This window comes from Opisthorchis viverrini, assembly GCF_000715545.1.
Source record: "Opisthorchis viverrini unplaced genomic scaffold opera_v5_574, whole genome shotgun sequence".
Taxonomy (NCBI): domain Eukaryota; kingdom Metazoa; phylum Platyhelminthes; class Trematoda; order Opisthorchiida; family Opisthorchiidae; genus Opisthorchis; species Opisthorchis viverrini.
In genome coordinates, this window is record NW_008752239.1 from 96,684 (window position 1) to 112,109 (window position 15,426).

The following is a 15,426-nucleotide window of genomic DNA, read 5'->3' on the forward strand; positions in this document are numbered from 1 at the left end:
TCCCTTTCACAAGCCCTAAACAAAGACTAACGAAAGACTTTAGTGACATGTACTTTCTGTCCATATTTTGTGCCTTGGTGCCCCAAAGCCCTTCAAGGTCCGAAACTTTTCAAAATGGCCTGAATGTAATCACTGCTTAAGTTTCAAGCCAAATTGTTCTTCACACATGTAAAGACGTGTGGGACTTATAACTAATTGCTTCCGTAGTATGATCCCGCAACAAGTTATTAGTCTTAGTTCAAACAAAACAAAATGACTTTCGCTATGATTGTGTAGAGTGTGCCCACAGTTGAATGCATGATCCATTTAAGAGGCCTCAATATATGAGATGGAGATCAACCAAATACGGGCCTTTACCATACTCAGATACGAATCTGCTTGGCCCAGGGGTTACTTCAGGCCCTCGGAAAATTTTCAGTAGTCCGTATAGTTCACCTCAACGGAAGTAATTGATGGTACATGATCCGGACTGGCGTTTATCCAGAACGAAATGTGTATGATGGTCAGGCTAGATGAAGCTACTGGAATATTTCAGTCAATTTACGGATTGATGGTGACATTCAAGAATGAGTGAACCTTTAATCAGTTTTAATTACATCGAAAGTACCTGGTGATGCAGTGGGTATTTTAAGGCTGCTGACTATTTTGTGATATTTTGCGAGTGGTTATGGGCAGTTTCGACTGTCCTGCTTGGACTGTTCTCAATAGTTCAATCCATCCGTGAGGCAATAAAGGCGAGTGGCGACCCCAACTGCACATAATCAGTCAACTATTGATTTTGTTATGCCAGAAGAGTTGAAACAGAGGGAGGATTCAAGATGACGCGTGGCAGTTCGCCTCAAGATCCTACGTTTAAGCGTCGTCAATCGCTTCAAGCGTCATTGTGTGCACTGAAAAGTGACTGCAGCAAATAAACGAATGCAATCTAGTAAAATACTCAAGTTGTAGTTGACAAAAGTTCACGCGTAAGTTTTTGACCCATTTACCTTCTGACTGTACAAAATAAGCAATGTCTTGAAACATGAAGATTTTTTGGTGTTATGTAGTAGCCCTCTAAGATACGCACCCAAAATCTTCTGAGTTGCAACTTCTGAAATAAAGAAGATTGTTTTTCTCTGTTGGTAGATTTGATTATTTTCCAGAATCGGTCAGCTTATACTGAAATATATATATATATATATGCAAGTGGACATCCCTTTGAATTGTGCTTGATAAACTACGGAGTCGGGTGAAAACCTGTCTAAACATAGTAATAAATGGTCCGGACTCAGTGGACATCCGCCATTAACGTGGAGGTACGCCTGTCCATTTTTTTAAACGACACTAGTGTGTTGTTGGATTTTGAATAAGAAGTAGTTGGCAGGTGTCAACGTTGTGGTAACCGGGTTGCCATGACAGTGGTTAGTTTAGTTTAGTTATAGCAACAAGCGAAGAGAAAACTGGTTACAAAGCTGAGATAAAATCACCAAGACCTTATACTGAATATATATATATATATGCAAGTGGACATCCCTTTGAATTGTGCTTGATAAACTACGGAGTCGGGTGAAAACCTGTCTAAACATAGTAATAAATGGTCCGGACTCAGTGGACATCCGCCATTAACGTGGAGGTACGCCTGTCCATTTTTTTAAACGACACTAGTGTGTTGTTGGATTTTGAATAAGAAGTAGTTGGCAGGTGTCAACGTTGTGGTAACCGGGTTGCCATGACAGTGGTTAGTTTAGTTTAGTTATAGCAACAAGCGAAGAGAAAACTGGTTACAAAGCTGAGATAAAATCACCAAGACACTTTGTTCAGATTTAACTGCAAGCACATATTGGCAACACATCAAGGATTGCCACTGGTCCCTCGCTGAACTAGGCGATTTGACTGCAAACTTTTAATCAACCTTCAAGGCGATGCCGTCATTGTTTTGGGAATGGAATTGCGTACTTTCATTCAAAAGGCACGGACGATGTCACCCAGACCGGTGATGGAACGTTTGCAATCAGCTCAGCGGGCAAACCAGCGGCCATCACTGTGATTTGAGCCACCATTTTTTTAATGAAAAACTTCAAAGATTCATGTTTCCTTAAGAAAACTACGCTTAAAATATGTAACACTTTATTACTCTAGGTTTGCAACAATGCAACTTCCAAATGGTGGCTGTGACAGGAAAAAGCTGAAACTCTTCTTGAGGATGGCTGAATTCTTCTTGCTTCAAATTTAGGTGGTGACAATCAAGTTGCAGTGTTTATTTTCTCAAAAGAAAACTTAAGATACATTAAATTGTATGACGAGTCCACAGTTCGGCTACGAAGTAAAGTGTCATTCAAATATAAGACAGTTGTGACTGTAGCTTTTGCCGCCATCTTCGGCCTTGGATGCATACCATGTAGCACAAACTAGGGCGTTGTCTCGTTTGTACGAATAGGTAAAACATGCCGACGGTTGCTAGGGGTTCCAGCAAGTTAATTCTCTGAAAGTGAGACTGGAGTGTCATTCCACTTTGTTCAAATGTTTGTCACGCTGTCTGAAATTTTCTGTCTTTACATTTTGGGGAGGAATGTATGTCGCGTCGAGTTTAACTCAGTTGAGAGTTGTAACCAACTCTGAAAGCTTGATAACTTTCTCATTTAAACGACAAAATGTTGTACGCTCCCAATGTTTGGAGACGGTAGAGGGTCACCGAATCCTGATGAGGGAAGCTTTGTTTTGGAAACTTGAGATTGTGGACGAAAATCCTTACAGAGCAGTGTTTAGCTTATTTTAACCTGCCACGACTATTTGAAGCACTCTTAGTCTGTTCTTTCAAAAGCTACTTGATTTAAATATTCTAAACAAATTGTCAGCACAACATACGATCGCCGCCCACCTTTTGGTGTTTTGCTGTTGTGCGCACGCTTGATTTCCAACAATTCCTTTCCTATGTTTTGATCTCAACTAAGTTCGTTAGCCAGCCACTGCTAACCTTCAGACACCCAAAGAAAACAAGCACATACGTCTTACTTAAGAGGTTTACGAACCTAGGGCGATATGTTATTGAACAAAAGAGGAATAAGTATAGCGAACCACACCCATTTTTAAACCAATTTTGTTTTGCGGGAGACTCAACTGGAGCCCAGCTGAATCCCTCGTTTATAAGCAACTGAATGTGCTGCAACAGGCTACCTCATGCCGGTTCAAATGGAGCTTAAGGTTAACGGAAACTCGGGAACTGCGCCTACTTGATGAACCCCAAGAAGGGTAAAACGGGTTGTAGGCTATCGAAGAATTATTAGAAACCTCATGAGTGTTGCATTGCGTCTACAGAAATAAGTCTACTCTGAGGAATGGTTCAATAAGCTTGCACATGGGCGCAATCCGCTGTACTACTAAGACTTAGGGGTGGCACAGATAACAGTAATATAACGATGTAGCAAGATAACTGACAGGCCAGCTAGACAAAGATTGAATTTAACTTTAACTAAACTTCATTCTCAGCATGCCGATCATTGTTTGGACTTTTGCTCTTTAATTATGGTTATAAGTAGAACGCTGTCTTTATGGCAGGGCAACTTATTCGGCGGAATGCTAGGGAGTTGTTTCTTTTGTTCGCTTTACATATTCCCTATCCGAGAGTGGAGCGCTTTTGATAAATTCCTAGTGCGTAGAGCAAATCAGTTGTTATCTAGTGGCTCAAACTCGATCTATCCCAGCATTGCAACAACAAATTAAGACTTTCTAGTGCTTATCATGGTGTAGCCACCTTTCTTCTTGAGGTAATCACTCGACCGGCGTAACATCATCTGAGTACTCAATACCTATGCTCCAACCTTATTACTAACTAATTCAGCCAAAGAACCGTAGATATGATAACGAGTATAACTGAGGAAGCAAACGACATGAAGTCAGGCGGGTTTGAGTGATAGCTTGTTTTAGCCCCAGCAAGTTCATTTCTAGGCCGTAGGTATGAAAAAACATCCCAAAACCAAGTGAAACAGACCTGCTAGACATAAAATGAAATGATAGCTAAAAATAGATTAAATAAATAAAAAGCGCTCGATCTTCAGTATTCCCTTTAAATAGTACTCTAAATGGAGACTATTTTTGATTCCTCAGAAGAAAACTCTATAGTCGTTTTCCTGAAAGATTTGACAAGGACAGTAGTGAAGTAATTTTACACGACGAGGGAGTGAGCACAGTACCATTGTCAGACATTAGTGGTAAGGGTCCTGCGATGGTTAACAGTCCACAGGAAACTAGCCTTACTTAAACGCCATCCAGGTACTTTTATCAATTTTTGGTACCTGAATCGCTTCTCTATAACACAACTCACGGCCTCTAAAATAAATTTTTCAGTAAATTCACCCTGGGGGAATTTTTTGAAGTTACACTAGGGGTCCTAGAAAACGTTTATCCGATGATTTTTCAGACGAACTACTATATGATTTTACGTTGCCATGAAAATTCGACAAATTCGGTCCCTTCCTAAGGAAGCATCCGTCCTTTTCACCAGTCAGTTTCTGGTCTTTTCTCACTCACATATTCCATGCTCAAATCCATTTTGCCAGATTTTAATGGCTGAACGTAGACCTTAAATTTTGCTGCGTACGGCCGCGTCAGTTTCGATCTAATGCAAACATATAGGCGTAGACATCAGCTGTTCAACTGACTGTCATTCTGCCAGTTGTGACGTGCAAATGCCCGAAATGTTAACACTGGCAAAACTTTTGTACCGTTGATCAAAGTAGTGAAACGGGGTCGGCTACAATCAGTCGTTTACTGACATTATTCCGTAGGGTCAAAAAATGACGCACCAAATAGTGATTCCGAAGTTCCCGAATAAATCAGTTGACATTTAAGACTAGGATTAGCTAAGTGTACACATGCTAGCAAAAAAAGTTGCACAGAAGTGATATGCTAAACCTGGCCGGTCATCGATTTTAGGGCCACGAAAGATGATTCGTACTGGAAGGTTAGTTGGAAAAAAGCATTTTGGAACTTTGATGAACGTCGATTCATATCGACTTACGCAATAATGGCAGACTGGGTAATGCCTCCGACAAACACAGTCCCCGCAAAAGTTTATTAGCCGCTAACCAGTATGACTCATTACTTACCGCTAAAGGGAAATAACCTACGGATGTACAAAATGGCATTCTGCTTTTTATGATGTGATCCTGATTGGTCATCTAATTTTGCGTACAAGAGCAAAGCCAGTGGAATGACCTGTTACGTTAGCTCCCTTTTTAGCTCATGTTAGAAAGCAAAGCCCCCGATCAAACTCCCCTTGTTTGAACCTATTGTTTACTGCGTCTACTTGATAGGTTCGATGCGGATCCGTAACCCCTAATGAGCTTTTGAACCTTGTCACATTGAACCCATTTTCACGGAATTTTTACGTGCGCTGTGCGCGCTGGCTGAGCGCACACTTTTGGTGCTAAATCAGAACGAAAGGTTCGTACTCCTCGGGTTTTGTAGCTTTTGAAAGACCCTTTTAAGAATTTCTTTAGGCTTGCTCCAATTCGTGCAACAATTTGGACGGAAATTCAAAAAATCTGACGTTTTTATCACTTTCATGTACGTATTTTTTACATATGTAGTAAGACATTTAATTGTTGACTTCCAAGGTCTCGCAATTCTTGGCTTGTGAGTTCATGTGTCACCGAATTGGGCTTTCCCGAATAAACCCAGGTCCTACACTGGGCGGGTGTGTATATCTTTTAATTCATTCGCCTTTCGTAGGAAGCCTTCGTTAGGGGTGCTAGTTCCTCCGTGATCGATATTGACGTTATCTTCACTTCATGGGACATTACAGTCAAACAAAGAACAATGTAAGATATTCGATGTACTGAATACTCTTTCTATCACCCCCAGAAGGGACTAGGTCACATGCTTACAGAAGGTTGTTGTTTTATATCTGGTCCGAATTTCAGCAAAACCAGTACTGCACATCCAGGATTTGCCATCGTGTGTCAAACAAAGATGACATTGATGGAGTTCAAGTGAATACTATAAATATAAAAGCCTTTTGTCTTGTTTCATAAACTGATACTTAAAAACGTGAAATGATTTCACTTGTCTTTGCACAACCGCAAGTTTTATGAACCACCGTGTACACAGCAGTCCAAACCACTCACAACCCATACAAAGTAAAAAGGTTTTGTTCGAGCAGTCTTATAAATGTCCGGTGGATTCCAAGTGTGAACGTCCAAATCCCCCTTCTCTGCAAACAAACGTAACTTATATGAACTCAATGTGCCAGGTCCATGGACTCAAGCTGCGTTAACTTCCAATTTGGACCCTTGTGTATTTTAACTCGGAGCATGACTATCGTTATCCTTATCACTGATCGGCTAGGGGTAAAAAAACTACGTCTAATGCCGACGTTGTTTCAATCATGTTCAATCATCCTTTGACACAAACCGGCGTTCCCTCTGTGGGTTGGTCAGTTCTGGCCTAGCTATCGATATTGCAGCAGTTATATTTTATGTAGACTGAATTAGAGTACTTGGCTTTTTATCTCACGCAGCCTTACAGTGGTATGCACTTGCTAATGCGCTTCACCCGTAAGGATTTTCCCAAATCGGTTTAAGTTCACGATAGAGAAAATTCTGAATATATCCCGGTCATAGAGAACAGAATGCCAGTTATCCGCCTGCGGTTTTGAATCTGAACGTAACTACTAATTTTGGCGTTCCAAGTTGCAGTAAATTTGTAATTTGACTGACACTGCACGTCGAATATTTAGGCATAGTTACAAGAGAATTCTATTCAGTCCTAACTGATCCTCGACACGAAACTAAATAACCGCATCCGGAAGCCAGACGCTTCCTTCATTCATCACTACTCATCGGGCAACTTGAAGTACAAACATTGTTTCGAAAACTTTTTGATCAGGATGTAAGAATAAACAAGAGAATGCATCTCCAAGAAGCTCGCAACAATTTCTTCAGAAGCAGTGTATTATCTGAGGAATATGAAGTCCTTATTGAAACCAGCCATCTCTGTTCTCAGAAAAACTCATTGTGTGGGGACTTTCGTAAACCCTGGTTTGATAAGAGGGGAAAAGGAAATGATAGCGGAGAGAAAATTGAAAAACCTTTCCGTGGTCTGGATACAAAGTGCTGCTATGTATCTTGAAGAGGAAACAGGTGAAGTTTACTGTTAATTGAACACATCTACGGAAGCTAACAATCGGAATGTTGAATAGGATAGGTGAATTCATGAAGCTCTCTGGTTTCGCACTGTCTGGGTAAACAAACTTTCTTAGGTGCACCTAAGATCACGACTTGTATAATAAGATGCAAAGCATCACAGGACCATCAAGAACTCAATATGAGTTGAGAAGTACACTACGGTGAACAATAGATAGACATCGGTAGAAAATCCTCCGTATGCATAGGACAAATTTGCATTCTAACTAATCTCCAACTTACTCTAGCTTCCTCAAGCAGCTTTGGCCGTTCGGTGGAATCGTAACTTCATCTATATCTTAGCCCTTTTGTCCTATAACTATTGGCGTGACTCACTTGTGACTACAACACTAAACGAGCCCCACGCAACGGACGGGACTATATCATGTGGTTGCATAATGAGCTTGTAATTGACTTCATTCCTCATACTGGTTTATGCTTTCCCAACACGAAACCGGCGTTTGGATGGCGGAGAACTATATGTAGTTGTTATATGGGCCCCACTAGGAACGGGGTAGCAGGTTTTTAGAAGAATGTCCGTTTAGCTAACTGTGCGATGGACACCGCCTAAAAGACACGACAGATGGACATGCTTCTATGTCGAAGGTAAAATCGTGTGCCAACATTAGTATCGACCGAGAAATCACTTTATTGAGCACCCTAGCTGCGGCAGATCTTTAAGGCAATCGATTTAAGCCAACGATATGTACCGAAAAGTCGTGATGGAAGAGAGAACACTGTAATGAAGATATTGCTATGAACTTCAACGCACAAACCAGCAATGGAGTTGTGTAGGGTGGAGCAATTTTTAAGTCTTAGGTGAACATTGATCGCTTACAAACTAGCAGTGGGGGCACGTTTTACAGCGACGAGATAGCTCGAGATGTCTCAGTGGTTAAAGCGCCAGCCTACGGACCGGAAGATCTGCGGTTCGAACGCAACCTCAGCATTTCCACTGCTACTGTCTAGGTTTGGGCGTCCTGACAGTATCCGAGGTCGCATGTCTCCTTCCATGCTAGCTAGTCATTGAAAGTGCTACCGCTAAACGATTTTTCATAACGATGAAAAGACATTTGCTTCTCCTTTCAGTAAAATTCTCTAACACAAACAGAAAACCTTGGTTTCGGAAGTCCTATCATTCATGCACTGCTGACTATGACTATTTAGTTCAACAAGTTGAGGAACTTCAACTTATCCACTCTTCTTACTGAATCATCGCATTACGTCTAGGAGCAACTACTGCCATCAACCCGTTTGAATCCATTTTGTAAGCAAGCAATTTGTTCAACCACGCATTAATTTTGGAGACACTAGATGTTTACATCTAATTAATAGATGTTAACAACTATGCTCTCCATTTCAACTTTTCAATGGTTTTACATTTTGAGCTAACTGTTTCATTTCTATTGTACATTTCTTACATGTTTTCAGCTGTGGTCCCTTGGTTACATTAGTTCGAACGCAAGTAGCCTTTTGGCAGCCTACAAGTCTTCGCTAGGTTTTCGGTGTTCAACCACTGTAGTGGCACACATATTACCACGTCATTGAAGACGTCACACAGATAGCACTGAAGCAGGATGACAGATCGGTCAAATGAGTACAAACACGTAATCGTGCGCAAAAGCAAATACCGTGAGACACCACGTGAGCTTGTTGTACGTGAAAAGCGAATTCTGTTACAACTGTTGGGAATGGTAAACGTAAGACTCTGCAGGAAATATGCACACGTGGCCTCGCACTGTACTCAATCATCTGTAATCAATATACACAGCATGTGAAATAAGGCAAAGATTGTCGCAAAACTGTGGTAAAAGAAGGAGTAAAACAGAGAATTCATTTCAAGCCCATTTCTGCCTTATTTCGTATTAATTTTTTCCATACTGCAAGGATGTCTAAATGGCATGCTCGATTGTTGCTCCTATAAGTACCCGTTTTTTAATATCCAACTTTGAAATTCCAAACAGCTTGCATAACACTTCTCACTAAAGCAAAGTTGAAGTGGTTAGATCTTCACATAAATTGCTATTCCTCGGATGATAATGACCGCATGGATTTACGGTCTCCATCGGTCCTATTTAATTGTACCTCAGCATCCTTTGGACACTAAATAAATATATGTATTCGACCTTCGGATATTCACTCTGCAAAGTCCCTGATTATCCAGAACTGCTACACCAAGAAAACGTCTACTGACATTCCAAAGACGCTATATGACTTGGATTACTTGCCGTGTTGTGCATAGGAAGAACAAGGCAACCCATATGGTGGGGCCGGACCATAAGCTGCCTGCAAAAGCTGCATTATTCAATACAGTGATGTCAGAAACGACTCACACAAGATTTGCGTGTTCAACTGAACCGATTTTACAGCCAAATTTTATGAGGCACAACTGTGCATGACTGGTGCATATCTTATTCTGATATTACGACCAATCTTAACAACACCAACTTCTATGGACCCATCGATAGCCAAGGGTTGACTATGTGGTGATTATTTAAAACAACTTTAAGCAACAGACAAACGAGTAACATATTGTGCGATGTCCTTAGTATGCGTTTTTAATATGTGTTTCATACGTTTTTAGAGAAGGCGAAAATTTCCGTCGAACAGTTTCATTAACTGCTTCCCGGAAGGCATTTTCCGACCGTATTGTCAGACAGCTTGTACCGTTAGATCATGTGGTTTGAAGCTAAGCTATATCGAGTACATGCTTGATCGATATTTTCAGGGTAATGTGTTGCCCAAATTCAATTTGTGTTGACCCTTCTATAATAACCTTGGAAATCATCAAAATTCCAAATTCTCATTGGCGAAAACCCACTAGGGATACGAAGAAATGCAACCTCTAACGGCAGTGAAGCATCAGTGGCAACACTGATGTTGCTGTCTTCGATGGTGATGAACCTCTAACGGCTACTCAGATCACATAATCTTATTTCAGCAGTAGTCAGGAAACTCGCGCTCAAAACGTGGCAATAAAGCTTCACGTTTGCTATGCAAGTAGTTGCGTTGAACTTTATACTAAATCTGGTTTATATCACTTTGGATGTTAGACTGTATTTATATGGCAGAATAAGAGAGCGCTTGCTCAGTCGACTGATGTGTGGATTTGACATGCAGCGGAATAATTCAATAGCTGGTATCCACTCTCAGGCACGGAAGCGGAAATTGAACCAACTTAAGCGAACTAGCGGAATGGCCTCATTATGAAGGACAAATGGCTTATTTGTATGCGATAGCCGTGCAGGGGAAAGAATGTTTTACTGGAAGAAACGTTGTTAAGAAAATCGCTGGGAAGAAAATACTTTACCACAACCATCTCTTTATTTTTATACTCCTGTTAGCCGGTTCTTGAAGAAGAAGCGAAACATGTTTACTGGAATTTGGGCCTCCAAAGAGTGATATCCCTTCGGCTAGTCAACTAAAATGACCCTATTGAGGGAGGAAAGTTACTTTAAAAATTATTTACAGAGTCCACTACTTTGCATAAATTTCTATGAACTTCGTATCCGACTTTCTTACTAACTTAACATATGCCGATTGACCAAAAATGGTGAGCACGTTTGGAACACTCCCTGAAGAGGAGCCTATGGAATCCACCTAAAAGGACTAGGAGAAGAACACATGAAAAACATTCCCCCGGGATAAAACTTTATCCTTGTCATTAAACAAAAAGAACGATAAACACGGAAGCTACATACGAAACTTTTTGAGGCAGCATTAAGTTAGTTGGGACGTAAGGAAAAAAAGTGATAGGCTGGCTGAATTCATTTAAAAGTGTGGCCATCGTCGGAAGACAATCCAACGTTTGATGGGTAATAAATGTGGTGTGACTTGTAACGGTATGATTATAACTAGTAATGGTAGACCACTACATGAAATATTTGTAGCTAGCCTACAATTTATGCATCTCAATTTGTTCAATGGCGAGCTGCATTCAATTAGGCACTAACCGAAGGTGCATAAAATACACACATTCAAATAAGTCCCCTAGAAATTAATCCGGTAAAAATGAAGGGAAGATGAACAGCCCTTTTACCATTCTTGCGATACTATCCGTGGAAATGTAAAAAGACGACATGTGGTTTCTCATCTTATTAGTACTACTTCGTGACTGTGTAGCATGCCTTTTATATTTTATCCATGCGGCCAGGCAAATTGGAGTAGTATAAATCTGGCTAACAGCGCCTTCCATCATAAAACAAGCTAGTCTGGCATTGTCGTTTAGGCACTGTTCCGCCACATTTCACACCGCTATTTCGACTATATTCTTACCGAACGAACTTAAACCGCCTCGCTACACTTCCGTAAAAGTCAGAACTTTGTCTAGCCCATTTCGTGCAACAATATGAAACCAAGTGTATTTCAAAGTCCCATGTGCGTGACACTAATGATCTTCCCATAGGTCGCTTCCGCGGATGGGGTTGCTTTTATGCGGGCTGAGAATTCGCGAAATTAAGTAGACAAATATAGAATAAATTTTGTTGGGAAAATTGCTCACATCACCGCCCATGTTACCGCAAAAAATAATTAGCTGGGTGAAGGCGAAAAAGTCAGTGCTAATTCATTGTGAAGAACCGGTTGCCCAAAAGAGAAGCCGTGTTAATTTTTTGTCCTATTAATACACCTCTTTACCGAAATAAGCTAATATAAGGTCTCCTTCAATTGCAGTTCTCCTGTTCGTCATACATCAAACAATCAGTGATACGCAACCCAGCGTCTTGCTTCCTTATTTGAACATTAACGGTCCTGTTCATCAAAAGAGCCTTGTGAACGAGACCGTCAGATTGCGCTGTCACGTGACTGTACTGATGTCTAATCACTCATCAGCTGTATTTACTCCAAAGCTCGATTTTCAAAACCAAACCCCTACGAAGTGGTACGCCATTACACCAGACAGCTTGAATCCAACCGTCAAACTTTCGGTCCAGTGGATTAAGGACGGTTTTGGCTACGATGCAGATGCCCTGTTGCATACATTTGGAGGGCGTTACAGAATGTTGGGATCTTCAACGAAAGGTAAATTTTTTGTGATTCCTGGGCTCAATCTCTATTGCCGTTAAAATTAAACCATAAAACTCTATTTTCAAATATTCACTGAAGCGTGAGCCATCAGTTATCCTATGTAGATTGCATGATCCCACCAACAAAGTAACCTTGATCAGTCATCGATCAACATGTTGCTGAATCTCATTCTGATCGCATGATTTTCCGGAGCTTGGTTTCCAACTTTTTCTTACATCATAACATTTATCTAGTTTTCACGTAAAATGGCTGTCTTTTTAGACTCCGTATGAATGTAGAAAAAACTCTCTCAGCCGTTTCAACCTCACAACAGTAAGTAGATCGATTACAAGGTTCTGGTTCATTGAAATTTCGCCTGGCGGTGTAACTCAGAAGTTTTCACCAGTATTAAGCTCTGGTTTGCACTTCAAGAACAGCCCAGAGGCCAGACATTTATGGTGGAAAAAATTGATACATCTTGGATCCGGTAAGGAGCTTGGCCAGCAGAAAATGACTGTGCCTCACTGAAGAACAGTCTAGCCGGTGCAACTCATTTGCAAGAGTAGGTATTTTTCTCCTTTTTAGTAATCATCTTAAGCAATATATGACATTATTGAGATGCTTTTGTGGAAGCGGGCTATGCTTATGTTCCGCAGCGAAATTAGTTTTGAGACCAAGCGTTCAAAATTACACTAAATGTTTTGCACGCAAACGTTTGTGGCAAGATACCCCAGTTGATAATATGATTCGCCGGTTCTCATTGAATGAATCATGACTATAACAACTTGAACATGGCAAATTGCCTATTTTTTATTCGGATTCCACTAGGTTTGTCACGCAAAGACTAGTTTAGACCTGATAAGACATGTACGCAGATACGCGCCTAACTAGTTTAGAGTGTACGGTACGACGTTCCCACCTACCTAGCTTAACTTGATTCTGTCTAGACAACGTTCCCTCTTACCTAGCCTATTCGACTAGCACCATCAGTTACACCTAACTGGTTTCATTTCGGAAGGAACGTAAAAGAGGACAAAAGTAGTTAAGGTAATTATAGGTTGCACAAACTGCGCTGGAATTTTTCATTCTGAAGTGTCAACTGGCCAAGCATTAGACAGCACGAAACTTACGATTTCTGATTTCTCTCAGTATCTCCTTCTAATTCTAATATTCATTATAATTTCTTAACATGGTTCAACCGACATATCGGATTATCTCTTCAGTATATGAGTTTTAGCAGGTTACGCTGTTGATCAGAAGATAAACGTAGATTTTTGTCTTCCTCTTAAACAACGTACGTAAGATCAACTTTTTCTTTACACGGACTCCAGACGGTGCTGTCGTGTTGTTGCCCATATGCGGCGTATTGCGGAGTACGGGCACCAAGAGAGATCGGCTGAGAAGTTCAGTGGAAGCGAAAATGCACCTGAAAAGGGGTTTAGGCCGGCCTGTTGCTGCGTCGGTTCGTCTATAACCACGTTCATTGTCCCTCAAGAATGTTGCACGTTGGAAAGATGATTCTAGATTCTTGGTGACATGGTCCACTTGGTCGAAAAATTTGTTGCTGATAGTGTTTAGTGTTCTACTTTTATGCGCTTCCCACACAAATTCTGTTGTTGTTTTTATTATCAACTTTTCAACAAGAGCAATTACCTGTAGTAGCTCGGACGTGTGATTTAGTTCGTCTGCGGTCCAGAAGCCCTTGCGCAGTGCTTTCTCCATAATCTTTAGTCAGTGTATTATGGAACCCTTCTCGGTTAAAGAGGATAAAATTGGTGCACGTACCATCTCGATGTGGTCTACTTTTCCAAAACTGATAAACAGTCACTGATCAACATAAGACAGAATATATTCTCCATAATTTACTCATTCTGGATAAGAATTTGCAAGTGAGAGTAAAATTAAATGCACTCATAATAAGTACTCATAAGTACTCATAATAAGCACTCATAATAAGTAAAAACGTCTATAAGACGTTTTTACTAGTTCTGAGAGCAGAGGTTGACTGTTCGCATAAAAGGACGTAAACACTAATATTATTAGCTTATTATCTTATTAACTTATTCAAGGACTTGTTGTTCGTTAAAATATGATATGCAGGTATTTATTATCGTCCGAATTTTTGTTTATTATTCCAAAGGTGACTTCACGCTCACAATCAATGAATTAACATTTGAGGACGAAGGAGAGTATGCATGTCAAGCCAGTTTGGTACTTCAAAACCCTAAGCTCTGGTCCTCGGATAGGACGGAACAAGACCCTCAAAAACGTACACCAGACAACGACACTCTTCGCGGTTCGACCATCACCATGCTTCCAATGAGTTTGATCAAAAGTGAAACGGCTTCCGTTAAAATTGTAGGTAAGCACTTTGTTCTAAAAATGAACAACGTAGAGATCACACAAGGAGTGTTTTTCTGTTTTATTGTTCATTGATCCAGTATACAGATGGCTACCATACCTAACGGAAAATCTATTATCAGGAGAACAGTTGGTAAACGATACTGTTGTTTCTTTTCCCCCAGAAGCATGTGGAGACCCATATCACTAGGCAAAGCTAAGGAAAAAACCTCTATAGGAAACACCATTATTGCCTTTGCTACGAGGAAAGCTCTGATAATGAGTCATTTTAAGGTTGCATGGCCACTAGAATGACGACAAACGTGAAGGTATATGGAAATGACAAACTGGTGATGATGGTCTCTTTCCTCCTCTTATTGTAACCTCACATGTAAAGTGATGATATCTCTAACCATCATTCTGATGGAATGTTTCTGGTTGCTAATTAAACTGGATCGGAGTAGCTCAACATACTTAAGCAACTGGATCCCAGAGTCACACACTAAAGACAGCAATTTGGCCTTGCTAAATGGGACTTCTACTCACATATTCTTGTTTTTCAGCCTTGCGCTTTGTCTGGTAAGCTGTCATGGACGTAGACCCATGTCGCACACATAGACTTTATCTTGTTTTTCCATACCTATTTATATTGGATTTTACAAACTCCTTTCCATTTACTTCCGTTTAGATTGATATTTTCCTCACGTCCGGCAGATAGCAACACCTGACCTATTCTGTAATTCAACTTACTGCCACTTAATAAGACCGGCGTACTTCCATCGAAAAAGAGAGCATAGAACAAACGCGAAGATCGTTTGATTCATCGACTGGCAACAAGGAAATTCATCTCTCCATTGATACAGACGAACACGCGCAGCCACAGCAAGTTGTGGCTAGACGAGACACCCCGTATTGGAGAACC

General features: G+C 40.7%; 1 protein-coding gene across 1 annotated transcript; it reads left to right on the forward strand.

Annotated features, from left to right (window-relative positions):
- Nucleotides 1-9,744: 9,744 nt before the first annotated feature.
- T265_15532 (hypothetical protein) lies at nt 9,745-14,525 on the forward strand (the record flags this gene model as incomplete). Its single annotated transcript, XM_009178523.1, has 3 exons — nt 9,745-9,889; nt 11,832-12,179; nt 14,305-14,525. Coding segments are annotated over 3 exons (714 nt in total), but the record flags the coding sequence as incomplete, so codon positions are not given.
- Between the last annotated feature and the right edge of the window lie 901 nt (nt 14,526-15,426).